This window comes from Hyperolius riggenbachi, chromosome 5 (genome assembly GCF_040937935.1).
Source record: "Hyperolius riggenbachi isolate aHypRig1 chromosome 5, aHypRig1.pri, whole genome shotgun sequence".
Taxonomy (NCBI): domain Eukaryota; kingdom Metazoa; phylum Chordata; class Amphibia; order Anura; family Hyperoliidae; genus Hyperolius; species Hyperolius riggenbachi.
This window is the reverse complement of record NC_090650.1, coordinates 51,802,716-51,827,156: the sequence shown is the minus strand read 5'-3', so window position 1 is coordinate 51,827,156 and position 24,441 is coordinate 51,802,716. Positions and strand designations below refer to the sequence as shown.

Sequence of the window (24,441 nt, the reverse complement as noted above, 5' to 3'; positions counted from 1 at the left end):
GTGAGGAACGCATCTGGGTTTATGGGGCAGGAAGAAGCCCCAGGTAAGTTAAAAAAAAAAAAAGTTTGCTGTACTCTATCCCTGAGTCTCTTTAAGTGTCCCCTTAATTTTTTTTGAGCACTGTATTTGTCCTGGAAGCTCAGGTGCAGTTTCTGAGGCTGTAGATTTACTTTCCTCTGTGCAACAAGTAGTTCATTTCCCTTTGCTCTGCTCACAGAATTAGAACGGGGCTTTTTTAGCTTCAAAACAAAATGCCTTTACAATGCCATAGGTTTATTTTTTGCGTTTATGCTTCTTCTTTGCTGGTAATCTGTACGTGTATGCTAGTCATTTCTGTGAGTGCTTCTTCTTTCTCCCTTCTCCCACCCTTTCCCTTGTTGCATGGCAGTATTTATACTTCTGTGATCTGCACATAATGTCTACCTTCACTGCTCTGAGTATCAGCTGGTTTTGTCTGGACTTGAGAATTGATTATCTTGTGAGGTGTGTGTTTTTTTTTTTTTTTTTTCCCTTTCACTTTTCTACTAGTGAAATAGTCAAGCGTCTTATGCCAGGGTGCTAGCAAGGCACGCTGTGACTTGTAGTTTCCTTAATGGATTACATCAGCATTGTATTAGAGTACATAAAGTAAAAAAAAGACAGCCTTTCAAGCCAGCCTTTGTCTTAATGATACAGGAATGGGGTGGTCTCAGGGTTAAAAACTTACCCAATCCATCATAATTCATTCAGGCAGGTAATCACTCCGCCTCAATCGGAATTGCAGCCGTGGTGGCTTTAACTTCTGGCTGAGACTCTGGACTTTGGGGAGAAGATCTACGTTCCAGAATGAAAAGCTGAGCAGGAAGTCCTGGTTAGCAGCCTTGTGCGGAGGAGATCAATTACAGGCTTTGAAATGTGATTATTATGTCAAGAAGCAGCGAAGTGGAAGTGACAGAGGCGTGGGAACAGAACCATGTCACCCATGCCAAGCTCTGCAAATGATCTGCCTACTTACTGTTTAATGAGAAATGATTTAGTGTGTTAAAGGAACGCTTGTAGTCTGGGAAGGCCATGTAAGTGCGTCATTCTGCAGTACAGGCTGGGTATTCCCCATTGCGCTGTTATGACATTTTAAAGTGCATCCGAGATAAACTTTTACTCATTGCATAATTGTGTTCCTTTCATATAGTTTATAGGGCATTCCTCGAGCCAAATACTTTTTTGTTTTCGCAATAGAAACAGGAGGCGCCAGCAGAGTAAAAATTGATCATAGGTAAAAACAGATAAAAGTTGGGGGTCAAGGATGAACTTCCCTCCCCAAAACCAAACACAAGCACTATGTATGGTTTAAACAAGATTTAATTCGTACTCCATTTAAAATACAACGCGTTTCGCCGGTCTCTAGCCCGCTTCCTCAGGCAATAATAAAGATAGGAGTAACTCAGTTGTGTAGCCAAGTACAGCGCCTCTGTCTACACTACTTGGCTACACAACTTCTGAGTTACTCCTATCTGTATCTGTTATCCACCTGGTGGATTGTTGAACACCCCTTCTTTCCTTCTACAGAGAGCGACTTTTTAGCCTTGGACAGGCCTACCCATAAGTGCTTTAAGTGGTTGCCTGAACCCGTCAACCCATACTTGTGAGTATATTTCTTAGTGCTGCTACCTTGGCATTCCTTTATCATCAATACAATATTGGGGCTCTCGATTTGTGTTTTTACTTTTTTACTTTTTTGTTTTTATTTTAATACTCTAATTCCCTATAAACTAAACATTCCTCGCCCACAGCTTTTCAGAGTGCCTTGGCATTTTCAGACAGTAGCAAGGGCTTATGGGAGCTCAGTCTAGGCAGGAGGAGGGGGAGGTGTTACTAGCCAGAGATATCAGAGGCGGAGGGAGGAGGGGGAATTAGGTTTTCACTGGTTGAGGGCTGGAGATGCAGATCAGCTTGCCTGCGTGTAAAGTTTACTAACAGAATATGGCCGCTGTCGTATCACAGGAATAAATAAACTATCATAAACTATTTAAAATTGCGCAGGCAGGCACTAGTCTGTTTTTAAGTAGCGCTGCTCATTTCCTTGCTATCATAAACTATTGAAGCTGTTTGCAGCTAGATTTGCTGTGTAAACTTTAGATAAGATAGACAAGTTAATTGTTATAGTTAGTTTTTCATCTCGGATCCGCTTTAAGCTTTCTGTATAGTAACCCCGGAGGCTTAGATACTATTGCTCATCACGCGGGTCATGGTTCACCTTGCTGACCTGCAGTCAGTCTGTTCCCCAGCAGTCTCCTCTGACCGTGTGCCTTGCTGCTGCTTATCCTGATGTCACCTACTGGCTTCCTCCTTCTCTCCTCACCAGAGATGGTCGCTGAGACGCTAATCCTTCTGGGTTGGCGGGAAAGGTCATGGAAATGGTTTGCACCTTGGAATTCAGCCAATCAAAAATAGCAGGAACTTGAAAAACACAAAGCGAGACAGAGAGCCCAATATAGTGCAGTACCTTAGTAGCAGATGATAACTTGTGTAATCAAGCAATGGTCATACTCCACAAGTATAGGTCGCCACAAAAGGCAACCACTGGATAGACAGGTGGGGAGAATTATAACCCGACCCCTCCACCAGGGGTGGACTAGTTGATTTCTTAAAACAGCATAACAGAGGCGCCAACAAGAGTAAAAGCAATTAAAAGCCGTTTAAAAGGGAAGAGTTGGTGGACTCTCCTCCCTCGTAGAAAAAAGACAATGGGACGTTGCTCACATACAAAGTAACTTTTATTAAAAGCTCCAAGATTTGCAACGCGTTTCATGGGTCACTATCCCGCTTCATCAGGCAATAGTGTGGAGGGTACACAGTCGGTTCAATATCCTGGCTAAGCACCTCTGAGTACCGCCTGTGTACCTTCCAAACTATTGCCTGATGAAGCGGGATAGTGACCCGTGAAACGCGTTGCAAATCTTGGAGCTTTTAACCCTCCTGGCGGTATGAAAAATTCCGCCAGGAGGCAGCGCGGCAGTTTTTTTTAAAAATCATGTAGCGAGCCCAGGGCTCACTACATGATAGCCCCCCCCCTGCCCGCTTCGATCGCCCCGATCAGGAAACGGGATTTCCTGGAGGGCTTCCCCCGTCGCCATGGCGACGGGGCGGGATGACGTCAGTGACGTCATTGGGAGTCCCGATCCACCCTTCGGCGCTGCCTGGCACTGATTGGCGGCGATCAGTGTGCTGGCGCAGCTAGCAAAGTGCTAGCTGCATCCAGCAAAAAAAATTTAAGAAAATCGGCCAAGCAGGGCCGGAGAAAACCTCCTGCGCGGCTTACCCCGAACTACTTTCGGGGTTACCGCCAGGAAGGTTAATAAGTTACTTTATATGTGAGGAACGTTCCATTGTCCATTTCTTTTCTACGAGGGTGGAGAGTCCACCAACTTTTCCCTTTTTTAAAACTTGACAGATCTGTAAAATTTTCACTACCTACTGTAATGCTGGGTACACACGTCGCGAATTCTCGCTCGATCCGCGGGATTGGTTATTTCCGACATGTTAGATCGTGTTTCAGTCGATACAGCCGTCTATTTTGCATGTTAAGTATGCAAAATCGACGGCTGTATTGATCGAACATGTCGGAAATAATCCCGTGGATCGAGCGGTAAATCGCAACATGTGTACCCAGCATAAGGGACAGCGACATAGGAAAATAATTTATAGTACAGTTTACGCTGTGATAAATGTACATTTTATATGTACTTTTCAATTTTTTACAATTTTTTTTTTTATTTTTTTTTTTGTGTGTGATGGTTGTCCTTCAGGCCTGGTACACACATCCAATTTTGATTGTCTAATTTTCCCACTCATGTAGTACGGGAGCTTATCTACACAATCTGATCATGGTATTCAAAATCTGTTGGCCCTCCATAGTTAATAGAGCCGGCGCTTGTTTTTTTTTCCGATGAGTAGCCGTCTCTGCAATCTTGTGGTGTGGGTATGGACGCGGGATCACCTGAACGGCGCTTAACCACACACAATGATAACGACTGTCACGGCGGGTTATATATTTGAGATCTCTGACTCTGTGCAAAGTACTGCGATTGCTTGACTTCCGGTTTGTGCCCATCGTGCATACCTACCGGCAGGAAGATGAATCGAGAAATGCTCATCGTCGGGGGACGTCGCTGTTACCCCTCTTCCTTTCCTTGTAAGGTGGGTATGCCGCTTTAGAAAGGGGGTAGAGTTTGGATCTAAACTGAGCTTTTCTCTCTTTTGACTTTAGAAAGGCTCGACTTTTGTAGTCTCAGTTGTTTAGACGTATGGGTTTTTTTTACCAGCGCATTTATATCATCGATCAGCCTCCCCGGAATGCAGACATGAAAATACTCATTTATGTGACATTTTGTAAATCCTCAATCAATATTCATAGCTACTGTCTTGAAATAAATGACGAAGGAGATTAGAAAAAACAATTCAGTGTCTTTACATTTTTCACGCCTGTCCATGCGTGTTTACTGCACATAAGCTCAGACATTACTCTGCATATTACCACAGCTTTTATCCTAATTAACAGAATCCAAATGGCTCACAGTGGGGTGGGTGAGTTCACTGCCGGGACCGCTGCAGCTGGGAGTTTACAGCTCCTGTTCAGGGAGCATTTTTGAGTGTTTTGGTTGCAATGTATTTTACATTTTAAAGTGCGATAAAACTCTTGACATATCGTTCAAAAAAATGTGCTTTCCTGCTTTTTATTACGCACACAGTTACCATATTTGCTTTTGTGCACAAGTTCTACAAATTCCCAAAGTACAGTTTTTATATGCTCTGAAAGCATCCTTTGCATTTTATTGCATAACTGCTGTATTTATATATTCTATCATGTGATCACTTCTGTGCTTTTTCTGCTTCTCAGCTCAGTACAGCCCAGTTTTAGCATTTTGTTAATATTTTACTAAATGTATCTGACAAAGGAATGTAAACAAAAGATAATGTTCTCACCTCTTATTAGAATGCAGCTAGAAGCTGCCCACTGAAGCAAGGCACTTTCCACTGAACAACAAAGTGCTGTTTTTAACTGTTTGAATGCTTTTCTGCTACAATTTTTTTGTAGTAGTAGATTTATTTTGTAAATCGTATTTTAGAGCAAAAAGGACTGAGTTTCATACTAAAAGTGCTTATAAAAGGTCAATACAATATATTCGATGTGCAGCATTATTATATTCTTGGGTTGCACTTTTTTGGGAGTATGTGAATAAACTTTCAACGTTCTCTTGTGTCTACATTGGGGAGGCAAGTCCACCACTAACCTCCCTGTTTTTAAACCTTTAGATGAAATTTTACACTACTGGCGCCTCTGTACCTATGTACAATGGAAATTACCTTGCACATTCAGTTGTAACTGACAGCTGCTGAGATATAACTGACAGCAACTGGTATATTTTAGTTCTTACAGTGATCCCTTCCAGTTCTGACAATATTTTGTCAGAAGAAAATGGTTAGCTTCTGAGAGGAACTGACGGTGAGGTTAGTAGGTAATATTCATTTGCAGCTACGTCATGTGTTTATTTTAAATAATTTTACTCGCTGCAGGTTCCCCTTTAATGTTAAACCGGCTATAGCAGAGCAGTTGGATTTCTTAAAGGGAATGTCCAAGCAAAATAAAAAAATGAGTTTCACTTACCTGGGGCTTCTACCAGCCACATGCAGCCATCCTGTGCCCTCGTAGTCACTCACTGCTGCTCCAGTCCCCCGCTGGCAGCTTGCCGACCTCGGAGGTCGGCGGGACGCATTGCGTACATTTTTACGCATTTCCGCTAGTGCAGGAACATTAACACATACGTTTTTACGCGTTACTGGTTCAATGCGTAAAAATGTACGCATTAAACCAGTAACACGTAAAAATGTATGTGTTAATGTTCCTGCACTTGTGGGAATGCGTAAAAATGTACGCAATGCGTCCCGCCGACCTCCGAGGTCGGCAAGCTGCCAGCGGGGGACTGGAGCAGCAGTGAGTGACTACGAGGGCACAGGAGGCTGCATGGGGCTGGTAGAAGCCCCAGGTAAGTGAAACTCCATTTTTTTATTTTGCTTGAACCTTCCCTTTAAGAAATTCCTGTAATTCGGGTGCGAGACCCCCAATTATGTGTCTCTCCAAGTTGCTACAACTCAGAGGAGAGGTGTTTTTTTTTTTGTTTTTTGTTTTTTTTTTTTACATTACCGCAGTGTTTCAGCAGTAGCAGTGTGTGTCATATTTTTTTTGGCTCACCCTATCCCCAACTGTACAGAACGCTAGAATCACCCCATCATTGTTTAGAGATTTCTGGAGCTCTTGCAAGCTTTTTTTTTTATTTGCATTTGCAGAGTACAGGTAGTCCCCGACTTATGAACGCCCGACTTACGAACGAGCCGCCGATACTAACTGCATGGATTCTGTGTTGCCATGGGAACACGTAAAAAAAAATTCAAATTGAACTTCTTCTAGTTTTCTGAAAATGGATTTAAAAACAAATCAAAGAAAAAATGGCTTATAAACTTGTATAAGCAGGTACAGAGGGCAGAGGTGACACAGAGGGGGACACTGGAGGCACAGGGGGGCACAGAAGAGGTACAGGGGATAGAGATGGCACAGTGTTCCAACTTAAGAGCAGATTCAGGTTAGGAACAAACCTACAGTCCCTATCTCCTTCGTTAACCGGGGACTACCTGTAATTGCAAATGATTGTGACTTGCACATTTTTATTTTTTTATTTTTTTTGCTCTGGTAGGGAAATCGCTGCCAAATCTGTATTGCACAACAATTGCAAAGCTATTTTACAGCGTCCGTATCTTCAGTATTGCAGCGCAGTTGTTCCAAAAATGCTGTAGGACGCATGATTGACATTTCCCTAATTGTAAACGGTCTTGTGGTCTCTGCTGCATTGTCTTTCATTAGCCTTATGCTAGGTACACACCCATACAATTTTCTGGCAGATTTACCTGGCAGATCGATTTCCAACATGCCCGATCTGAAGTTTCATTGATTTTCGTTTTTTTTAGATCAATTTCCCAATAGATTTTTAATTTTGTTTTTTTATCGATTTTCATACACTTGAACAAAAATTGATTGGAAAATCGATTGGAAAAATGAAAATCGATTGAAATTCAGGTTGGACATGTTGGAAATAATCAACCTGACGGGTAAATCTGCCAGAAAATTGTATAGTGTGTTTCTAGCATAATGCTTTTGGAATCGCCAGCAATTACTGATCATTCCAAAAGGTGGCTAAATCACACTAGTGCCCCATAGAAGAGTGAGGCCCCTTTTACACTTGCATTACGCCGGAAGTGCCCGACCCGCCACTCGGCCGATACAGAAGCAACAGTGCGTTACCGCCGGACTCGCCAACGCAAAAGCAGCCATGCTTTGCTTACTTTCGGGGAGGAATGCATTGAAGTCAATGGACAACACATATAATTGAAAAATGTTGGCGGCGGAATGACAGAAATACAACGGAATACCCCGGGAATCCCAGTGACGTAGTTTCCTGTCCAGCAGGGAGCACGTCACTTGGGGTGAGGCCTATGTATATGACCTTGTCGACGTACTCTTCCGCAGGGTCATAGTTTTGTGATTCTCTGCAGTGCGATAGAGCAGGATGTTGCAATGCATACTTTAAGTGTGAAACTGGCCTTAATGTGGCCTTACACTTATAGTTTGCAGCAGATTCGACCATCAGATAGATTCCTGTCAGATGCCTGTCAAGTGGAATCTGACAGGAATCTATCTGATGTGTGTCACACACTAGGAACAGATTTCCAATAGATTTCAGAATTAAATCTATTGGAAATCGAACTAAATGCATTATTAGACCATTCGATTCAATGCAACCCTATGGGCCATTGATCAGCTGTCAGCAGCAGATCAACCTAGATTTTTCTATCCTGTCAGATCGAATCGATCGAAATCGGCCACGGATCGATCGGCTGATTCGATAGAATCAATTTTTGAACTATTCCATAAAATCGATCAATCGATGGCAGAAATCGACCTGTCCTTTAGGGTGCCTACACACATAAAATTTTGATTGCCAATTTTACCACTCTCCATGTAGTAGGAGTGTGACGGTGCTAAAATTGGCCAATCCAGATTGGATGTGTAGATTGGATCCTATTATTTAATCCCTTCAACTGATACTCAAGCAGTTCTGTTTGGTCATTTCAGCACCTTCTCTTTAAAATCAATTTTGTGCTTTTCAGTTGATCCCAAGTTGTTTAATTAGCTGCAGAATGAACTGGCATATAACTGCCCCTTCTAATCCAAAATAGGCTAATGACAAATGTGTTATGATGATTTTTAATAGCTCATTACTGGGAAACTGCTTAATTTTTCATGCTGTTTGGTGGATGAGGTCTGTGCAGGGCTTGTCAATCTCTGTAGCAAACCAGCCTCATATATCTTCCTCAGACTTAGGCCCAGTGCACACCGAGCGGTTTTTGGAGCGATCCGCCGGCCGCATCCGCCTCTAAAAACGCTTGTCTAATGTATTGCAATGGGATGGTGCACACCGGCGGTTTGCGGTTTTTGCCAAGCCGCAAACGCGCCTCCTGCTGCGCGTTTGCGGTTTTCGGAAGCGTTTCGTCCTCAATGAAAAGTATAGGAAAAACGCAAACCGCTCTGAAAAACGCTAGTTCAGAGCGGTTTGCCAGGCATTTTTGTTACAGTAGCTGTTCAGTAACAGCTTTTACTGTAACAATATATGAAATCTGCTACACAAAAACGCACCCAAAACCGCTAGGTATGTTTAGAAAACCTCTCTAAACATACCTAGAATCGCTCTGAAATCAGCTCCCAAAACCGCTAGCGTATTGCGGATCTGCTAGCGGTTTTGTTGTGCACTGGGCCTTATTCTGCACAGCGCAGCCTTTGAAATGAATGCCTTATTCATCCAGGGAGTTTTAGATTGTAAAGAAGTTCAGAAGCTTTTCAACTTCCAGTGTGCAAAGTTTTGAATTGCTACGAGACACAACGTTAATATTACGTTTTTCCTTCTGGCGGACTCAAATGGCCAACGCTGCAGCCACTAGGAGGTGCTCCTTGGACAGTAGCAGTGATGTGGAGTCTTGCCCGAGGTATCCTTACTAAATAGATGCTGGCTTACTGAACAGGAAGTGACTAGATCTAAACCCTGTTTCTCATGTGTCAGAGGCCTTAACGGTTACACTATCCAGCCACTAGTAGAGAATCTCAGACCTGAACTTCCTCTCTGCTCTAAAAAAATAAGCAACAGCATAATAACCTTTAAATAAAAACTTGTTTTCTTTTTTACAGCTGTTACAAATCCTGCAATAAATCTGCATTGTTTCTACTTCCCGCTTTCATGGAAGCAGACATATTGTTAACATCCTGTGTTTACCAATTACTTCTCTGCCTTGGCAAGGCAGCTGACACTGATGAGGGATCTGATTACAACTTGTGCTTAGTCACAGATGAGAAAGAATTAGACAGGCTAAACTCTACTTTCTTAGAACAAAATGATATAACTAATCCAGCCATTTTAAAGTACCTCCAATATAAAAGATAGACTGTCATTTCAGGCTCTTAGTGATGCCGGATTGATTACCTGATTGTTTAAGGAGATGCTCCGCCCCTCCTCCTCAATACACTTGTGGCTATGTTTCCAAGGTATGCGTCGCTGCAGCTTGCCCCTAACTCCGTGGTCGCCTATTAGGCTGCGGCTGCCAAGTTGGAGGCGGGCCACGGCAACTCAAGTGGGGGTGGCTATAGAGCCTCGGCAGAAGTTTTTGAAAAAAAGTAGAAAATAAAGCCACGGCAGCATTTCCGAAGGTGGCCAAAAGTAAGTAAGTAATCCTGAGACCCCCCCTCCCATCTCCGGGTCCTGCATCATTAAGACAGAGCCTATTATGAGGCTCAGTCTTTTATTAACCTCTTAAGGGCCAAAGGATTTACCCAACCCCCCCCCTAAGTGACCAGGCTTTTTATTTATTTATTTTTTCCTTTACAAATTAGGGCTCTGCAGCTTTAATGGCTTGCTGCAGAGCCAAACTTGGGTGCACACAAATGAATCCCCCACCTTTTCTGCCCACCGACAGAGCTTTCTGTTGGTTGGTTCTGATTGCTACTGCAGTGGCAGTAGCTGTGAATCGAGCCCATTGGCCTCTATTCATAAAGCATTCCCGCATGCAGTAATGCTCAAAACAGCTGACTTTACCGACCTCTTAGCAAAGTGTCCGTCTATGCTACTTTTTCTATTGAATTGATCATAATGGTACATGCTAGGCCAGCTTTAGCATGTAGTGTGGTTGGTGGTCTAGGGGGTAGACAGATACCTACTACACACTGAGATGTGGGTTCAAATCCTGGCTAAGGTATGTAAGCTGTTTTGAAAAACTGCAATTTCCTACAGGATGATACGGATGGATGGATGAGGAGGAGGAGGGTTTTGAAAAATTCCGACGGAAATCGGAATTCCGCGGAACTTCATTAAATCCGGCTGAATTTAATAGCGACTGAATCCGTGAATTCCGGCGGAACGGAATTTGTTGGTTCCGATCATAGGGCGGACACGCCGTACTGTAGCAACCGCAGGGCGGACGTTCTGCCGACAGTAGCACTTGTGTACACTCTGTCGGCAGACTGATAAGACAGATCCGGACAGCGTACACAGGTGCTATTGTCAGCAGAACGCCCGCCCAGCGGGAAGGTCTGACGGACCTGTCGTTTGCTACAGTATGGCGTGTGTACGCGCCCTTAGTAACCTGGTGACTGCCTTGCTTTCAGGCTTAGTAATCATGATGCAGCCGACAATGACTGGACTAAATGGGCCCATACACTGGTCAATTTCAGCGATCGATAGATCAAATCGATCGAAATCTGCCGCAAATCAATCTGACAGGTTGGAAAATCTAGGTCGATCTGCTGCTGGCAGCAGATTTATGGCGCATAGAGTTGCATTGGATCTAACGGTCCAATAATGCATTGATCAATTTCCTATAGATTTAATTCTGAAATCTATTGGAAATCTGTTCCTAGTGTGTGGCACACATCAGATAGCTGTCAATTCGACTTGACAGGCATCTGACAGAAATCTGATGGTCGAATCTACTGCAAATTTATAAATGTATGGCCACATCCATGCCTAGTACACACGACACAATTTTCGGACAGATTTACTGTCATAACGATTATTCCCAACATGTCTGATCTTATTTCCGATCGATTTACCATAGAAGTGAATGGAAGACTATTGGAAATCGATCGAAAATCAGAACTGACATGTTGGGAATAATCGATCTGGCAGTAAATCTGCCAGAAAATCTCCTTGTGTGTTCCAGGCATTACAATTGTGCGAAGCTACATCTCTGGTCTATGGTTGGTTGATGTTGTAGGAGGTCTTCAGCTCCGTGGCCTGTTTTCAGCCTCTGTTGATGCAGTAACTGGATTGTCATGGCCACCAGTACGCATAAATAGAATGCACAAAAGTGAGATTTTCTAGGTGTCAACAAAGAGGTTTTCCCAGAAACTCCCAAAGATGTCCATACACATCGATTTCCCCTCAATGCGCTAAAAGGATTGATCCCTCTTCGACTGGAATCTGATCAGAGAGGGATCGATTCTTTCCATAAACAGTATGTCAATTCACAACAGATTTCAGCAGAAAATCTATAGTAAATTTAACAAACTGCAGTGTTGCTCTGTGTGATGTAGTACACACAGTAGCTATAACCCATATTTTCCATCCTATCCCACCAATGTATTTTAGTCTAAAATCTATCGAAATCCGATCAAATGGACTTGTTGATCCTGCAGATTTCTGACTGATTTGAGAGCTGGAATGTGTCAGTAAACAGGAAAATTGATGCATGTATAACACACTTAATGCGACTGGTTTACAGTGGCTATAAACTCAGAACTTCCTCTCTGCTGTATAAGTTTAGCTGCAGCATGACGAACTTCAGGCATAAAAAAAATCTTCATTACAATGTATGGGAATCCTAAAACCTGAAGTTTAAGTGTATTTCCTGTGCAGGGAGCACAGAAAGAGTAAAGCTACAGTCTCTCCTGTGAGCCGAGCTACAGTTGCTGATAAGACTGATGTAGCTAAACAAACAGAAAGATGAAGGGCCCTTTTCCACTAGCGCGTTTGTGCTAGCGGAATCGCAAAATCGCAAACCACTAGCGATTTTACAATCGCTAGAGTTTGCTAAATAACATAGGAATCGCGGTAGGGTATTTCCACTACTGCAATTCGTTTTTGCCTGAAACGTGATCGTGGCACGGAGCAATATTTGCCGCGATTTTGCTATGCAGTGCATAGCCTAGCAAAATCGCGGCCGGAAACGTCGGGATATCGCCGGTAATTTTTTACCTTTTGCGATTCAGCAGTCGCTAGCGTTCAGCGTGAACGCTAGCGACTGCTAGTGGAAAAGGGCCAAAAGAGAGAGACTGCTACTACCCCCTGGGCTTACTGGTGGTGCCTGGCAAGCCCTCCACAGGGCAAACATAGAGTTTCAACAAAGAAGCCCCCGCCATGACAAAATCTGATATTAGGGACAAACAGAAAGGAAAGGCACTGACACATGGATTTTATGTTGTGGTGTGCTGCGGGCTTCTTTGTTAAACCTTAAGGCCGGGTTTCCACTGCTGCGAATCCAGGCCGATTCCCCGCCCACGAATTCGGATGGATTTCAGCAGCCTATAGAAGTCTATGAGAGCCATCCGAATTCGTGGCCGAGGAAAAATCTGAGGCCCTGCAGCATAATTTCGTCCGTAGCTGTCCGAATCCCATAGCCGCGCATAGCACGGCTAGAGGGATTCAGCTGCGAGAGGCAACAGCTGTGCCGGCATCGAGTCTCGCAAGACGCATGCCGCCGCACAAATGGAAACCTAGCCTAACTGAACAAACACAGGGCATGCAGCAATGGATTTCTACAGCTTTTGTAGGTGGATTGAGAACTTTTCAATTTGTGCTGTGCAGGAGTTTGGGTCAGTTTTTAATACCATAGTACCATAGAATTCATTCATTGGGGGGGGCTCCATTTTTGTAGTTATGCACCTGCATTAATAGACCATCTCTTCCAAAATACAAGTACCAATTAAGGTGTGCAGTTCATGGTGTGACTGGTGTTGAAACCTTAGCAGTTTGCAGCGTTTTATATTTCCGTAGCTAATAAGCACTTTTTATCTCTTTGATCAGTGTAGGAAAATCAGAACAGGGACCTGGAGGACATCTGCATCTCTAAAAGTCCATTTGTTTCATGCTTGCATTTAACTTTAATATTTTTGACAGCTCAGTCGAGCCTATAAAGACTTATCTATGTGAGCAGTTAGGAAGGGAACTCGCTTGCTTACATAATAGACTCTGTATTAACCTGTTCCTGAGCAGCATACAATACGGTCTACCTGATGAAGTATTCATATGAGATTTGCTTTAAAGAGAAACTTGGGCAAAAAGGGGAAAAACTAATCAATACATTGCAAAGTGAGGAGCTAGATAGAAGAGAGATCAAGAAATGATTGATATTTGCCATGTAGAAGTACATATTCACAGAGGGAGATACTAATTGCTTGGCAGTTGGAAAAAGCCATTATTAAAGGGGACCTGAACTCAGATTCTCCCCTCTGCTGTAAAGGATACACAACAACATAATAACCTTCAAACAAACAAACAAAAAACATTGCTTTGTTACAGCTGATACAAATCCTAAAATAAACCTGCACAGTTTCTACTTACTGATTCATGGAAGCAGACATATTGCAGCCTGTGCTTTAACATGAGCTTATCTGCCATAGGCAGTCATGTGACTCATGGAGAGATCAGATTGCAATTTGTAATTAGATACAAATGAGGGGGAATTAGACAGGCTAAACTTTCTGAATACACACAGGGTGCATTTCTCTTTTTTTCCTTCTGTCCTGTGCAAAAGTTCAGGTCCACTTTAACCACAATGCTATGAGGTTCACAGACAGGAAACTGTCAGGACCTAGGTCTTGACATCACACTGTGGGAGGGGTTTCACCATATCAGGGACACAGACCCGCATGATGATTTTTTGAGAAAAGGTAAAGCTTTCTCGTTGGAAAGAGCATATTAGCTACTGATTGGGATGACGTTCAATCCTGGGTAACCATTCCTATTTAACAGAGTAACCAAGCAGCTCAGGGTGACCCAAACTACTAGGAATGTATAGGGGGATAAAAGGAACCAAAAAGCCCTCCTACTAAAAAGCAAAGCTTGGTGTAGTTGCCTTCTTAAAACAGAAGGAAATTTGCAATAATTCAGTTATAAATGAACATTTGTGGTTACCCACAATGCACTACTACTAAATATGCAAATTATCCCTTTTCAGCCTTGTTAAGCCAAGCAAGCATCCAGAACTGCTGGTGTATAGCAAGCCTATAGCTTTAAGTTGTACACAGCCATATTACACAGCCATATCAAACCCACATGTAGACAACCTGTTTCGGACTTTTGGTCCTCATCAGTACATGGCAGGGATTGATAAGGCTGTAAGAAATAGGGCTTGGACGAGTACAACAGAGTAACAAAGCAGCTCAGGGTGACCCAAACTACTAGGAATGTATAGGGGGATAAAAGGAATCAAAAAGCCCTCCTACTATAAAAGCAAAGCTTGGTGTAATTGCCTTCTTAAAACAGAAGAAAATTTGCAATAATTCAGTTATAAATAAACATTTGTGGTTACCCACAATGCACTAATACTAAATATGCAAATTATCCCTTTTCGCCCTTGTTAAGCCAAGCAAGCATCCAGAACCGCTGGTGTATAGCAAGCCTATAGCTTTAAGTTTTACACAGCCATATTACACAGCCATTTCAAACCCACATGTAGACATTCCTATTTAAATAAGACTAAAATAGATTAATTATATTGTGATTATTTAGTTTTTTTTGTTTAACGTGGCCTGTTTTTGTGCCATATGGGTGATGGAGAGGCTTCTCCCCAATTGCAGAAGAATAAGCGTTTAAAATGTTTTGTCATTTACAGCATTTTAAATAGTTATTTCATATTATCGTAATATTGTTCCATGTTAATCCTTGCACTGATGACCTAAAGGTGTGAAACTGCTGCTTGCATGTTGGGTTAGTATGGCTGTGTAAAATGAATATGCCATAGGAATACTTGTCCTGCAGCAGTTTTGGACATGTCTTATGCTGGGTACACACGTTAAGTTTTTTCGTGCGATAGATGGGTCAGATAGATAAAATCCGTCATGTCCAATATTGCTCCCGATCGTTTCAGCATTTGATTTATCACAGCGGTGAATGGAAAAAGATAAGAAAAACAAAGGAAGAGAAGAGAATTGAGTGCAGACTCGTGCCTCAAAAATGATCACGTCGAAGAATCTCATGAAAAAGCGTAACGTGTACCCAGCATTACAGGGACACGAATCCAAGATTTGCATATTAGATAATGCATTATGGTAGATATTGCTTGCTTAAAATTGGACACTTGCTAATAGCTTCAGTTTTAAAAGGGCTGCTTTGTTTTTTATTTACATTTTTTTTTTTAATAAAACGTTTCCTTTAAAGAGGAACTCCAGTGAAAATAATGTAGTAAATAAAGTGCTTCATTTTTACAATAATTATGTATACATGATTTAGTCAGTGTTTGCTCATTGTAAAATCTTTCCTCTCCCCGATTTCCATTCTGACATTTTATTACATGCTGACATTTTTACTGTGGGCAGGCTATGTAGCTGCTGCTAGCTGTTTTGCCTGTTAGCGACAGCTATAAACAGCTAATTCTTGTCTGTGAACCTTGTTACATTGTGGCAGTTTGCCCAGAGTACCGCGGTCCCAGAGCTTCTCGTTGGAGGGGTTTCAGCACAAAATCAGTCATACAGCGCCCCCTGATGGTCTGTTTGTGAAAAGCATTCTATTTCTCATGTAAAAGGGGGTATCAGCTACTGATTGGGATAAAGTTCAATTCTAGGTTGGAGTTTCTCTTTAAGAAGGTAGACAGTTTAATTTTCTTGGAATGAGACTGTTGTCTTTATTGATGGCACAGGGTTTTGCTAAGTGTTTCTTTTCATTGCAGACGGTGGACATCCATAAAGAGAAGGTGGCCCGCAGAGAGATCGGTATCCTGACCACCAACAAGAACACTGCCAGGAGCCATAAAATCATCGCCCCAGCCAACATGGAGCGTCCCGTCAGGTACATACGAAAACCCATAGACTACACGGTGCTGGACGATGTGGGCCACGGAGTGAAGGTAAGAACTCTCATTCATAGCAATGGATTTACCAACCTCTGCACTCTGGTTCTTTCACTGTCTTCCAGGAAGTTAGGGAAACTCAACGGCCCTCTCATTAATTATATCATTTTTTTTTTTTTTGGGTACCAGGAGACTGATACGTTTCTCTAATAGGGATGTCATAATCTATAGTTGAGAAAGGCACGGAATCTACCCAGCAACACATGCACTGGTGCATTGCATTCACTGTAAACCGATGCTTACTGATACAAGACTTCCGGGCACTTAGCATGAACCTATCTGATGTGTACATATACAACCATGTCCATAAAGATAACATTAGTAGGTGGCTGGATACAGGCAATGGGTGCTGGGGGGTAGGCTGCTGTTTAGTTTTGCGCTTGGGGGGCGCTTCTTCGGAGGCTATGTCACAGTGCATAGCATCACTGGACTGTGGCCACTTTTCAATTACCAGTTGCTCCTAGGTGATATTTTTACACCGGGCCAATAAAATGAAGGCACCAAAACTCAAAATTTTGATATTACGTTTGCCCCTATATTTTAGACATTTTTCAATTGCTAAGTTCTGAAAAATTATTTTAAAGCGAAGAATAAAAAATATCTTTTAGTAGAAAACTCAGGAGAAAAAGGTAATTGAATAAGGACTTATGTGTCATGGCACTGAAAGAGGTGGCATTTAGGCCACGCCTTTGCACAGCCAACCAAACACTGCCCTTATGTTGCCATGAAGACGTGTCGACCTTGCAGCTTGCTAGAAGCTAGTGTGATGAGCACAGAGCTAATGTTGCAAACAAACAAAACAAAATTCCTTAGATGGGCTTATGGTCACAGAAATGTTATGAAAGGTGTGGTTCTTCAAATGTTCCGGACCACGAAAATTGAAATCTACGCCCTGTTTATTGCTGCTTATTCCTGTCAGAGCGTGATTTCAATTACCTGCTACTACCGCCAATCACGCCACTCTCCCATCGCTGTAGGTTCCTCGCTATGACTCCAGAGCTCGGCGAGCCAATCAGGAGCCATTTTTGTTAGTTCCTGATCACAGGGTCAGTAGCCAATGAAATCTGCTCCTGACGGCTCACAGAGCTCTGCCGTCATAGCGACAGCAGAGCGAGGGGCCTGCAGCAGTGGGTCCCTGGGCCAATATGTTGGTAGACGCAGTTTTTTTTTTTTTTTTTGGTACTAGCAGTCTCTGGTCTACTGGTACGCAAGTGGTTAATGAAGTGAGAGGAATATGGAGGTTGCCATATTTTTAGTTTTAAACACCAGTTGCCTGGCCGTCCTGCTGATCTATTTGTTTGCAGTAGCGTCTGAATCACACACCTGAAACCAGCATGAGGCTAGTCACACTTCAGTCAGAGCACCTGCTCTAAATGCTAGTTCAGGGTCTATGGCTAAAAGTATTCGAGGCAGGTGATCGGCAGGATAGCCAGGTAATTTGCATTAAAAGGAAATAAATCCCAGCCCCCATATCCCTCTCACCTCGGGTTCCCTTGAACAAATGGGCTGTTTTGTACAGTTTAATAAGCACATTTTTGCCGTTAGTCTCTGTGCAGACTTTTTCAGACGTGGGGAAATAAACCCCTAACCTAAAGGTGGCCATACACTGGTCGATTTGCCATCAGATTCGACCAACAGATAGATCCCTGTCTGATCGAATCTGATCAGAGAGGGATCGTATGGCCACCTTTACTGAAAACAGATTGTGAATCGATTTCAGCATGAAACCAATCACAATCTGTGGAGCTGCCGCCGCCACCTGCCTGCCAACTATACATTACCTGATCTGGCCGGCGCGACTCCCCCGGTCTCCGCTGTCTTCTTCTCCGCGCTGGTCTCCGGTCCAGCTGGCTTGCTTCACTGAACTTCCTGTCCAGGGGAAGTTTAAACAGAGGGCGCTCTACTGTTTAAACTTCTTGCCGGGACAGGAAGTTCAGTGAAGCTGGAGCCCGGAGCGGAGAAGACAGCGGAGACCAGGGGAGTCGCGCCGGCCGGAACAGGTAATTTATCTCCGCTGTATTGCGTTGGTCGTTGGGCATTTGAACGCCGCTATCGGCGCACTCCCGCCGGCGATCTAGAAAAATCTTCCGCACGGACGGATCGACAGGAACGATTGATTTCGGACCGAAATCGATCGTTCTGTCAGCGTTTGCGCAACGATTTCACAGCAGATTCGACCACAGTGATCGAATCTGCTGTATATCGGCGGGAAAATAGTTAGGTGTATGGGCCCCTTTACAGTATTTAAACAGGTCCTATTTATAGTTCACATGTGGTTGGCTGCTGAAGGTCAAACTTCTTATTTATCCTTCCTCATATTAATTTTACTGTATGACCCCCTCGGAGGGGATCCGGCAGCGTCTATCGTGGGCTTATCCTCAGACAGAGGATCAGTGATTCACAGGCAAGCGCATCATGCAGGCCTCTCCCAGCCTAATTAGATTTGCCTCTTCAGATTTAATTAGCTCTATGACTGATAATCTCTTCCAGACTTCCACTAATCTCTGTATTGATTGGACATTTCTTTTTATTTGCTATGTTGGTTATTTTTTTTTTATTTTTAACTCCACTGAAATGTCTTGTGGATTTTATTTTGTACTCTATTTTTTTTTTTCTCCTTTCTGAACGATAAAGCGGTCTAGGCAGAGTCTTGTAATTCTGTGGTAATGGGATTGTTCTCCACCAGAAACATGAAGTCATTTTGTTCCCATGCACTCCTTGCCTCTGGGGGGGATATTGAAACTGTCTTGCACAAATTCCCTTGGAGAGAAAATACAGCTTTGTTTATAGTGGAGAGCGAGGACAGAATGTAACTGCTGAAAACGGCTGCATTTGCACGAATTGCCGCTTTTCCATCGGTGCATGGTATGAGGGGGCTGCATGAGCACAGAGTAGCAACTACCATTTACCGATGAGCGCAGAATTATCCTAAAAGACTCATTGGGTGCATCCAACAGGCAGATGTATCCAACAGGCAGATGTATCCAACAGGCAGATGTATCCAACAGGCAGATGTATCCAACAGGCAGATGTTGGGTTTGCAGTGGTAAAAATAAAGGCTGCAGAGGTTGCAATAGTGCCAGGGTCTACTTGTGTATCTGAGTAATTCGAAGGATGAGCATATTCTAATAGTGCTGACTAACTTCGTGAATGTGGAGGGCCAAGCTCCCAGGAGTCTTGGTCTGGCTTTGGGGGGAGGGGGGGGGGAGCCGTGCAGAGAGAAAAAAGTGGGACTGGCAGAAGTAGCAAGAGGTTGGGGAGTGACACAGCAAGAGATCTTGCAGGCCAGATGCAGACTGCCATTTGGACAGCCCTTTTCTAGTATAATGTAGGGAATGCTTTGGGGTACCTATCATCATTCTTAATTTGGGTGTCATCAAATGGTCACTCCTGAGTGACCTATGAGCTGCTTCCATAGAAAGAGGATAGAACTTGAGCCCATGTAAAATGTGTCCACCACTTTCTCTATGCAACTTTTTATCTTGATTGCTATTAAAATTTTGGGCTTAGTTGCATGTTAAAAGGGCAGTTATAACACATGGGTACCTTACCCGATCTAGTCTCCTGACCAGCAAGGCCGGATTTATATTTTTTTCTGCCCCAGGCCAACTTTCTTGAGGCTCCCCTTCCATGTGCGGCACCCCCTCCTAATCCTGGTTGCCACCCCTCCCTCTGCTCCATATTTACAACCTTAGTATTCCATTTACAGCCTCTTCTTCCATATGCAGGAATCCCCCTTCTATGTCCAGCCACCCCTTGGATAGCTGCTGCACAAAGCCTGGGCCTTGATGGCCTTTCCAGAAATCCGGCCCTGACAACCAGTGTTTTTTGTTTTAATCCTCATCCTTGTCAATGGGCTGCAGAGTGCCCACACACAGATCTGGGAAAATTTGCCTGGGATGAAGACTTAAAGGATACCCGAACTGACATGTGACCTAATGAGATAGACATGTGGTTGTACAGTGCCTAGCACACAAATAACTGCTGTGTTCCTTTTTTTTCTTTCTCTGCCTGAAAGAGTTAAATATCAGGTATGTAAGTGGCTGACTCGGTCCTGACTCAGACAGGAAGTGACTACAGTGTGACCCTCACTGATAAGAAATTCCCACTATAAAACAAGTTCCTAGTAGAAAATGGGTTCTGAGAGCAAGAAAGAGATAAAAAGGGAAATTTCTTATCACTGAGGGTCACACTGTAGTCACTTCCTGTCTGAGTCAGGACTGAGTCAGCCACTTACATACCTGATATTTAACTCTTTCAGGCAGAGAAAGAAAAAAAAGAACACAGCATAGTTATTTGTGTGCTAGGCACTGTACATACACATGTCTATCTAGTCATGTCACCTGTCACTTTTTGTATCCTTTAATGCATTAGAACTGCATTACTGTTCAGATAGCAGTTAGGTCCTGTTCACATTCTAAATCGCCAGCGCTATCGCAAGCAATGAGCAATTTGAGAGTTTTGTCAGCGCTTTTCCCTGCACTTTGTGCTGAGAATCGTTTTGCGGAGTGGATCTTTTTTTTCACTTCCTGACGTCAGTCAGGAAGTGAACTCTTCCACCCGGAAATGTTTAAATGCAATGTATTTATTCATAAAAACGCTCGGGAAATCGCAATATAAAGTGCTTTTTCAAGCGCTTTGCGATTTCCCTCTACCTTCCATTGAGCCAAAGCGCTCAGAAAATGAGGCAGCGCTTTTGGAAGCGTAACGCAATCTAACCGCTCATATGTGAACTCTCTCATAGGGAATCATTGCACAAACGCTTTTAGGGCGATTTCTAAAATCGCCAGTGCTTTAAAAAATATTCATAGTGTGAACAAGTCCGTTTTTTATTTTGCATTTGACTGTGTGAGAAATATGAAAACAGATGAATGTGCCATCAAAAATAATTCTGCATAAAATGTACAGCATTAGCCCTGATGGGTATGTTAGACAGTGCAGAGTGCGATGTGCAGTTATCCAGGCAGCCAATCAGAATTTGTCTTCCGGAAGCCAGGAGAGCACCGGGACAGATGGTACCTCTGTTTCCTGCGCTTGGCTGCTGGCGCTGAGGTATTGAATAAGCCGAATAATTACAGAAACCCGTAGGAGCTTCATTCCCTCTCTGTGCTGAAGAAAAGCTCGGCATCTCAGAACCACCTACACTGAAAGTAAAATAAAAGGGTTTATAGCACAGCGATATCTCCTAGCAACACTGAGTGCTCTGCTATTTCTTGGTGTCAGTACTGGAGACGGTGATTGTTTTCAGAGTCTTTGTGCCACAAATAGACTGTGCGGAGTGATGGAAGATTGACGTAGCACTTCTCTCCCACGCTGTAGATTTTGCTGCAATTCGCTGTCGGTGAGGGAAGGCACCGCTGTGCGCTCAGAGCAACTGCTGTTCTACCGCTAAGTTTCCTCACTTTAGGTTTGCTTAAAGTATACCAGAGACGGGATAATTGGGTGTATTTATACTTACCTGGAGCTTCCTCACCATCCTTTCCGGCAGCTCCGGTCCTTTCATATCAGTCCCGGTAATCTGGCCAGTCATGCGCGGCCCCCGCCATGCTCCCATGCCCAGGAGCATTCTGCGACTGCGTAGGTGCAGAACACTCCTGGCTGCATGAGCGCGACTGGGGGGGCTCACGTGTCTGGGCTGCACATGCGCAGAAGTGCATGACTGGCCAGATTACCATGATCAATTAAAGTGAACAGAGCAGCCCGGAGAGGACAGTGAGGGAGCCCATGCACCTCACGGGGGTGGAAGAAGCCCCAGGTGAGTATAAATATATCCAGTTATCCCATCTCTGGTTCCCTATAAGGGATACCTGACCCAAGGCAAAACTATGTAAGGTAAGCACTGAGGTATGTTCATGTTGGAGCCATATGCTTCTGTGTGTTATCCATTCCCTGTTATGCTCTTTGTTCCCAAGCAACCGTAGTCACGCCTTGAAAAATGTTTTCACTTGCCGTGATGTTCCCTCCCATTCTGGCCTCTTCTCTGACACTCACTCCTCTTAAGGGGAGGGGACATCACAACAATCCTGCCTCTTTGTGTGTGTGTGTGTGTGTGTGTGTGTGTGTGTGTGTGTGTGTGTGTGTGTGTGTGTGTGTGTGTGTGTGTGTGTGTGTGTGTGTGTGTGTGTGTGTGTGTGTGTCAGTCATGAACATATCTCTGTGCTTAGCTTGGGTAGCTTTCCATCAGGTCAGGTGTCCTTTTACAGTGTTCTCCCCAGAATTTTTTCCCACCCGCGTGGCATGAAATAGTAGCCGGGTGGGGCGAGAGGAGAATGCAGGGCCGGTGCTTCGGTGAGCAACTCTGCTTACAGCATAGGAGGAGGTGGGCAGATGACAGCCGGGTGCTGACCAAAACTAGCCGGGTGGAGCACCCGGCTAAAAGAGTCTGGGGTAGAACACTGTTTTAACCTGGGAGGTTTGCAGACAAAAGATCGCAAAACTTGCGTAGGGATAGGGAAGCCTTTGCATCCTCTGCACTCAGTTACTGCGCAGACGCAATGTGTGGTCTCGCTCGGGCTTCACTTTTAAACAATACTAGTTGCCTGGCAGTCTGGCTGATCTTTTATGAATCTGTAGTTTCTGGATCACCAACCTGACACAAGCATGAGTAAAATCCGGTCAAACTTCAGCCAGATATCTGATCTGCATGCTTGTTCTGGATCTATGGCTAAAAGTATTAAAGGCAGAGGGTCATCAGGACTGCCAGGCAATCTGCATTGTTTAAAAGGAAACATGGCAGCCTCCATATTTCTCTCACTTCAGGTGTCCTTTAAAATTTGTAGTGGATGCAATTATAATTGAGGAAAGGCATACAGAGTAAAATAAACACCTTTAGTGGCCACATGGGAAGTAGGCTGTCTGCTCCTACAGCGCCTGCGTGGGCCGGTGTTATGTCTATCAGTGTTAGGCTGGAGGGTCCCCTGTGGGCATCCTACAACAGCTGTGTATACTGCACAGAAACAGATTGTAGAAGTTAAATCACAACGTGAACAATGTGGGGGGCGTCCCTGAGTCTGGTCATGCTGGAAAGATTCCTTCCCTGGATCCAGAGCTGATTCATTGTGTGTAGTCCTGGAGAAAGAAACCAACCCCAAATCTGGAAGTGTTCAGACAGAGTATACATTATTGTCTAACGAGAGAAACATGTACCCCTCCAAACCCCTCTCCAGCCATTCCAGTACACTGCCAGCCGCTGGGGTCCCATCACTGGGGGAGGGGAGAGGAGGGACAGATCTGTCATGATTTAGAATTAATTGCCTTTGTTTTCCTCTCTACTAATTGCACAGCTTGAGAGAAGTGTGGACGGAATTACACTCACAAGCATTCGATTTTGCAATATATTTTGGGTACTTATCAAAGCAAAATCTATTGCAAAATTGATCTGAAACTATTTTATCTACACTCGATGCAATTTCTTGTTAGATCTATCTAATCGATCCCTCTATCGGATGGAAAATTGTACAGTGTAGATGAGGCTTAACAGATATTTGCGTTTTGTGGGTCCCAGCTTATCCCGTCAGAAACATCTGATCTGCATGCTTGTTCAGGGTCTATGGCTAAAAGCATTACAGGCAGAGGATCAGCAGGATAGCCCGGCAATGTGCATTGTTTTAAGAGGAAATAAAGGTCAGCCTCCTTCGGTCTCTTGCCTCAGGTTCCCTTAAAGTGACACTGAAGTAAAAAAAAACAAAAAAACCTTACGATCTAATGAATTGTATGTGTAGTACGGATAATTAATAGAACATTAGTAGCAAAGAAGAGTCTCATATTTTTTTTTTATAACATTGCATTATAATTTCATATATGCAATTTACAAGCCACACTTTGGCCTCAATTCACGGAGCATTATCAAACATTTGATAATTTACCTCATGGGTAAAATCTCATTTTAAATTCACTAATGTGTTATATATTTATCGAATGTTTTACCGATAAAACGTTCAACAAATATAGAACACCTTAGTGAGATTTTACCTATGAGGTAAATTATCAAACGTTTGATAAAGTGTTTGATAAACGTTTGATAATGCTCCATGAATTGAGGCCTCTGTATTCTAAACTATGAAAAGAGCAGAGCTAATGACCCTTTGAACTCTCCTGCAGTAAAACCTTATCTAAACCTGTCTGTTTCTTTGATGTATAAGTGTTTCAGAAAACAGCACTGTAGCCCACCCATATTGGGTTTTAGAGTTTAGAGAAGCTCTTCTACATAGATAACCACTGAAGTTTCTGAACTCTTCCTGT

At 43.5% G+C, this 24,441-nt stretch overlaps 1 protein-coding gene across 14 annotated transcripts in view; it reads left to right on the top strand.

Annotated features, from left to right (window-relative positions):
* ABI1 (abl interactor 1) overlaps positions 1–24,441 on the top strand; it is a 153,575-nt gene that overhangs the window by 81,375 nt on the left and 47,759 nt on the right. For all 14 annotated transcript variants that reach the window (XM_068235677.1, XM_068235671.1, XM_068235675.1 and 11 more), the window contains exon 3: positions 16,021–16,197. In XM_068235677.1, the coding sequence (XP_068091778.1) occupies positions 16,021–16,197 (177 nt within the window). The remainder of the gene's footprint in view (positions 1–16,020; positions 16,198–24,441) is intronic.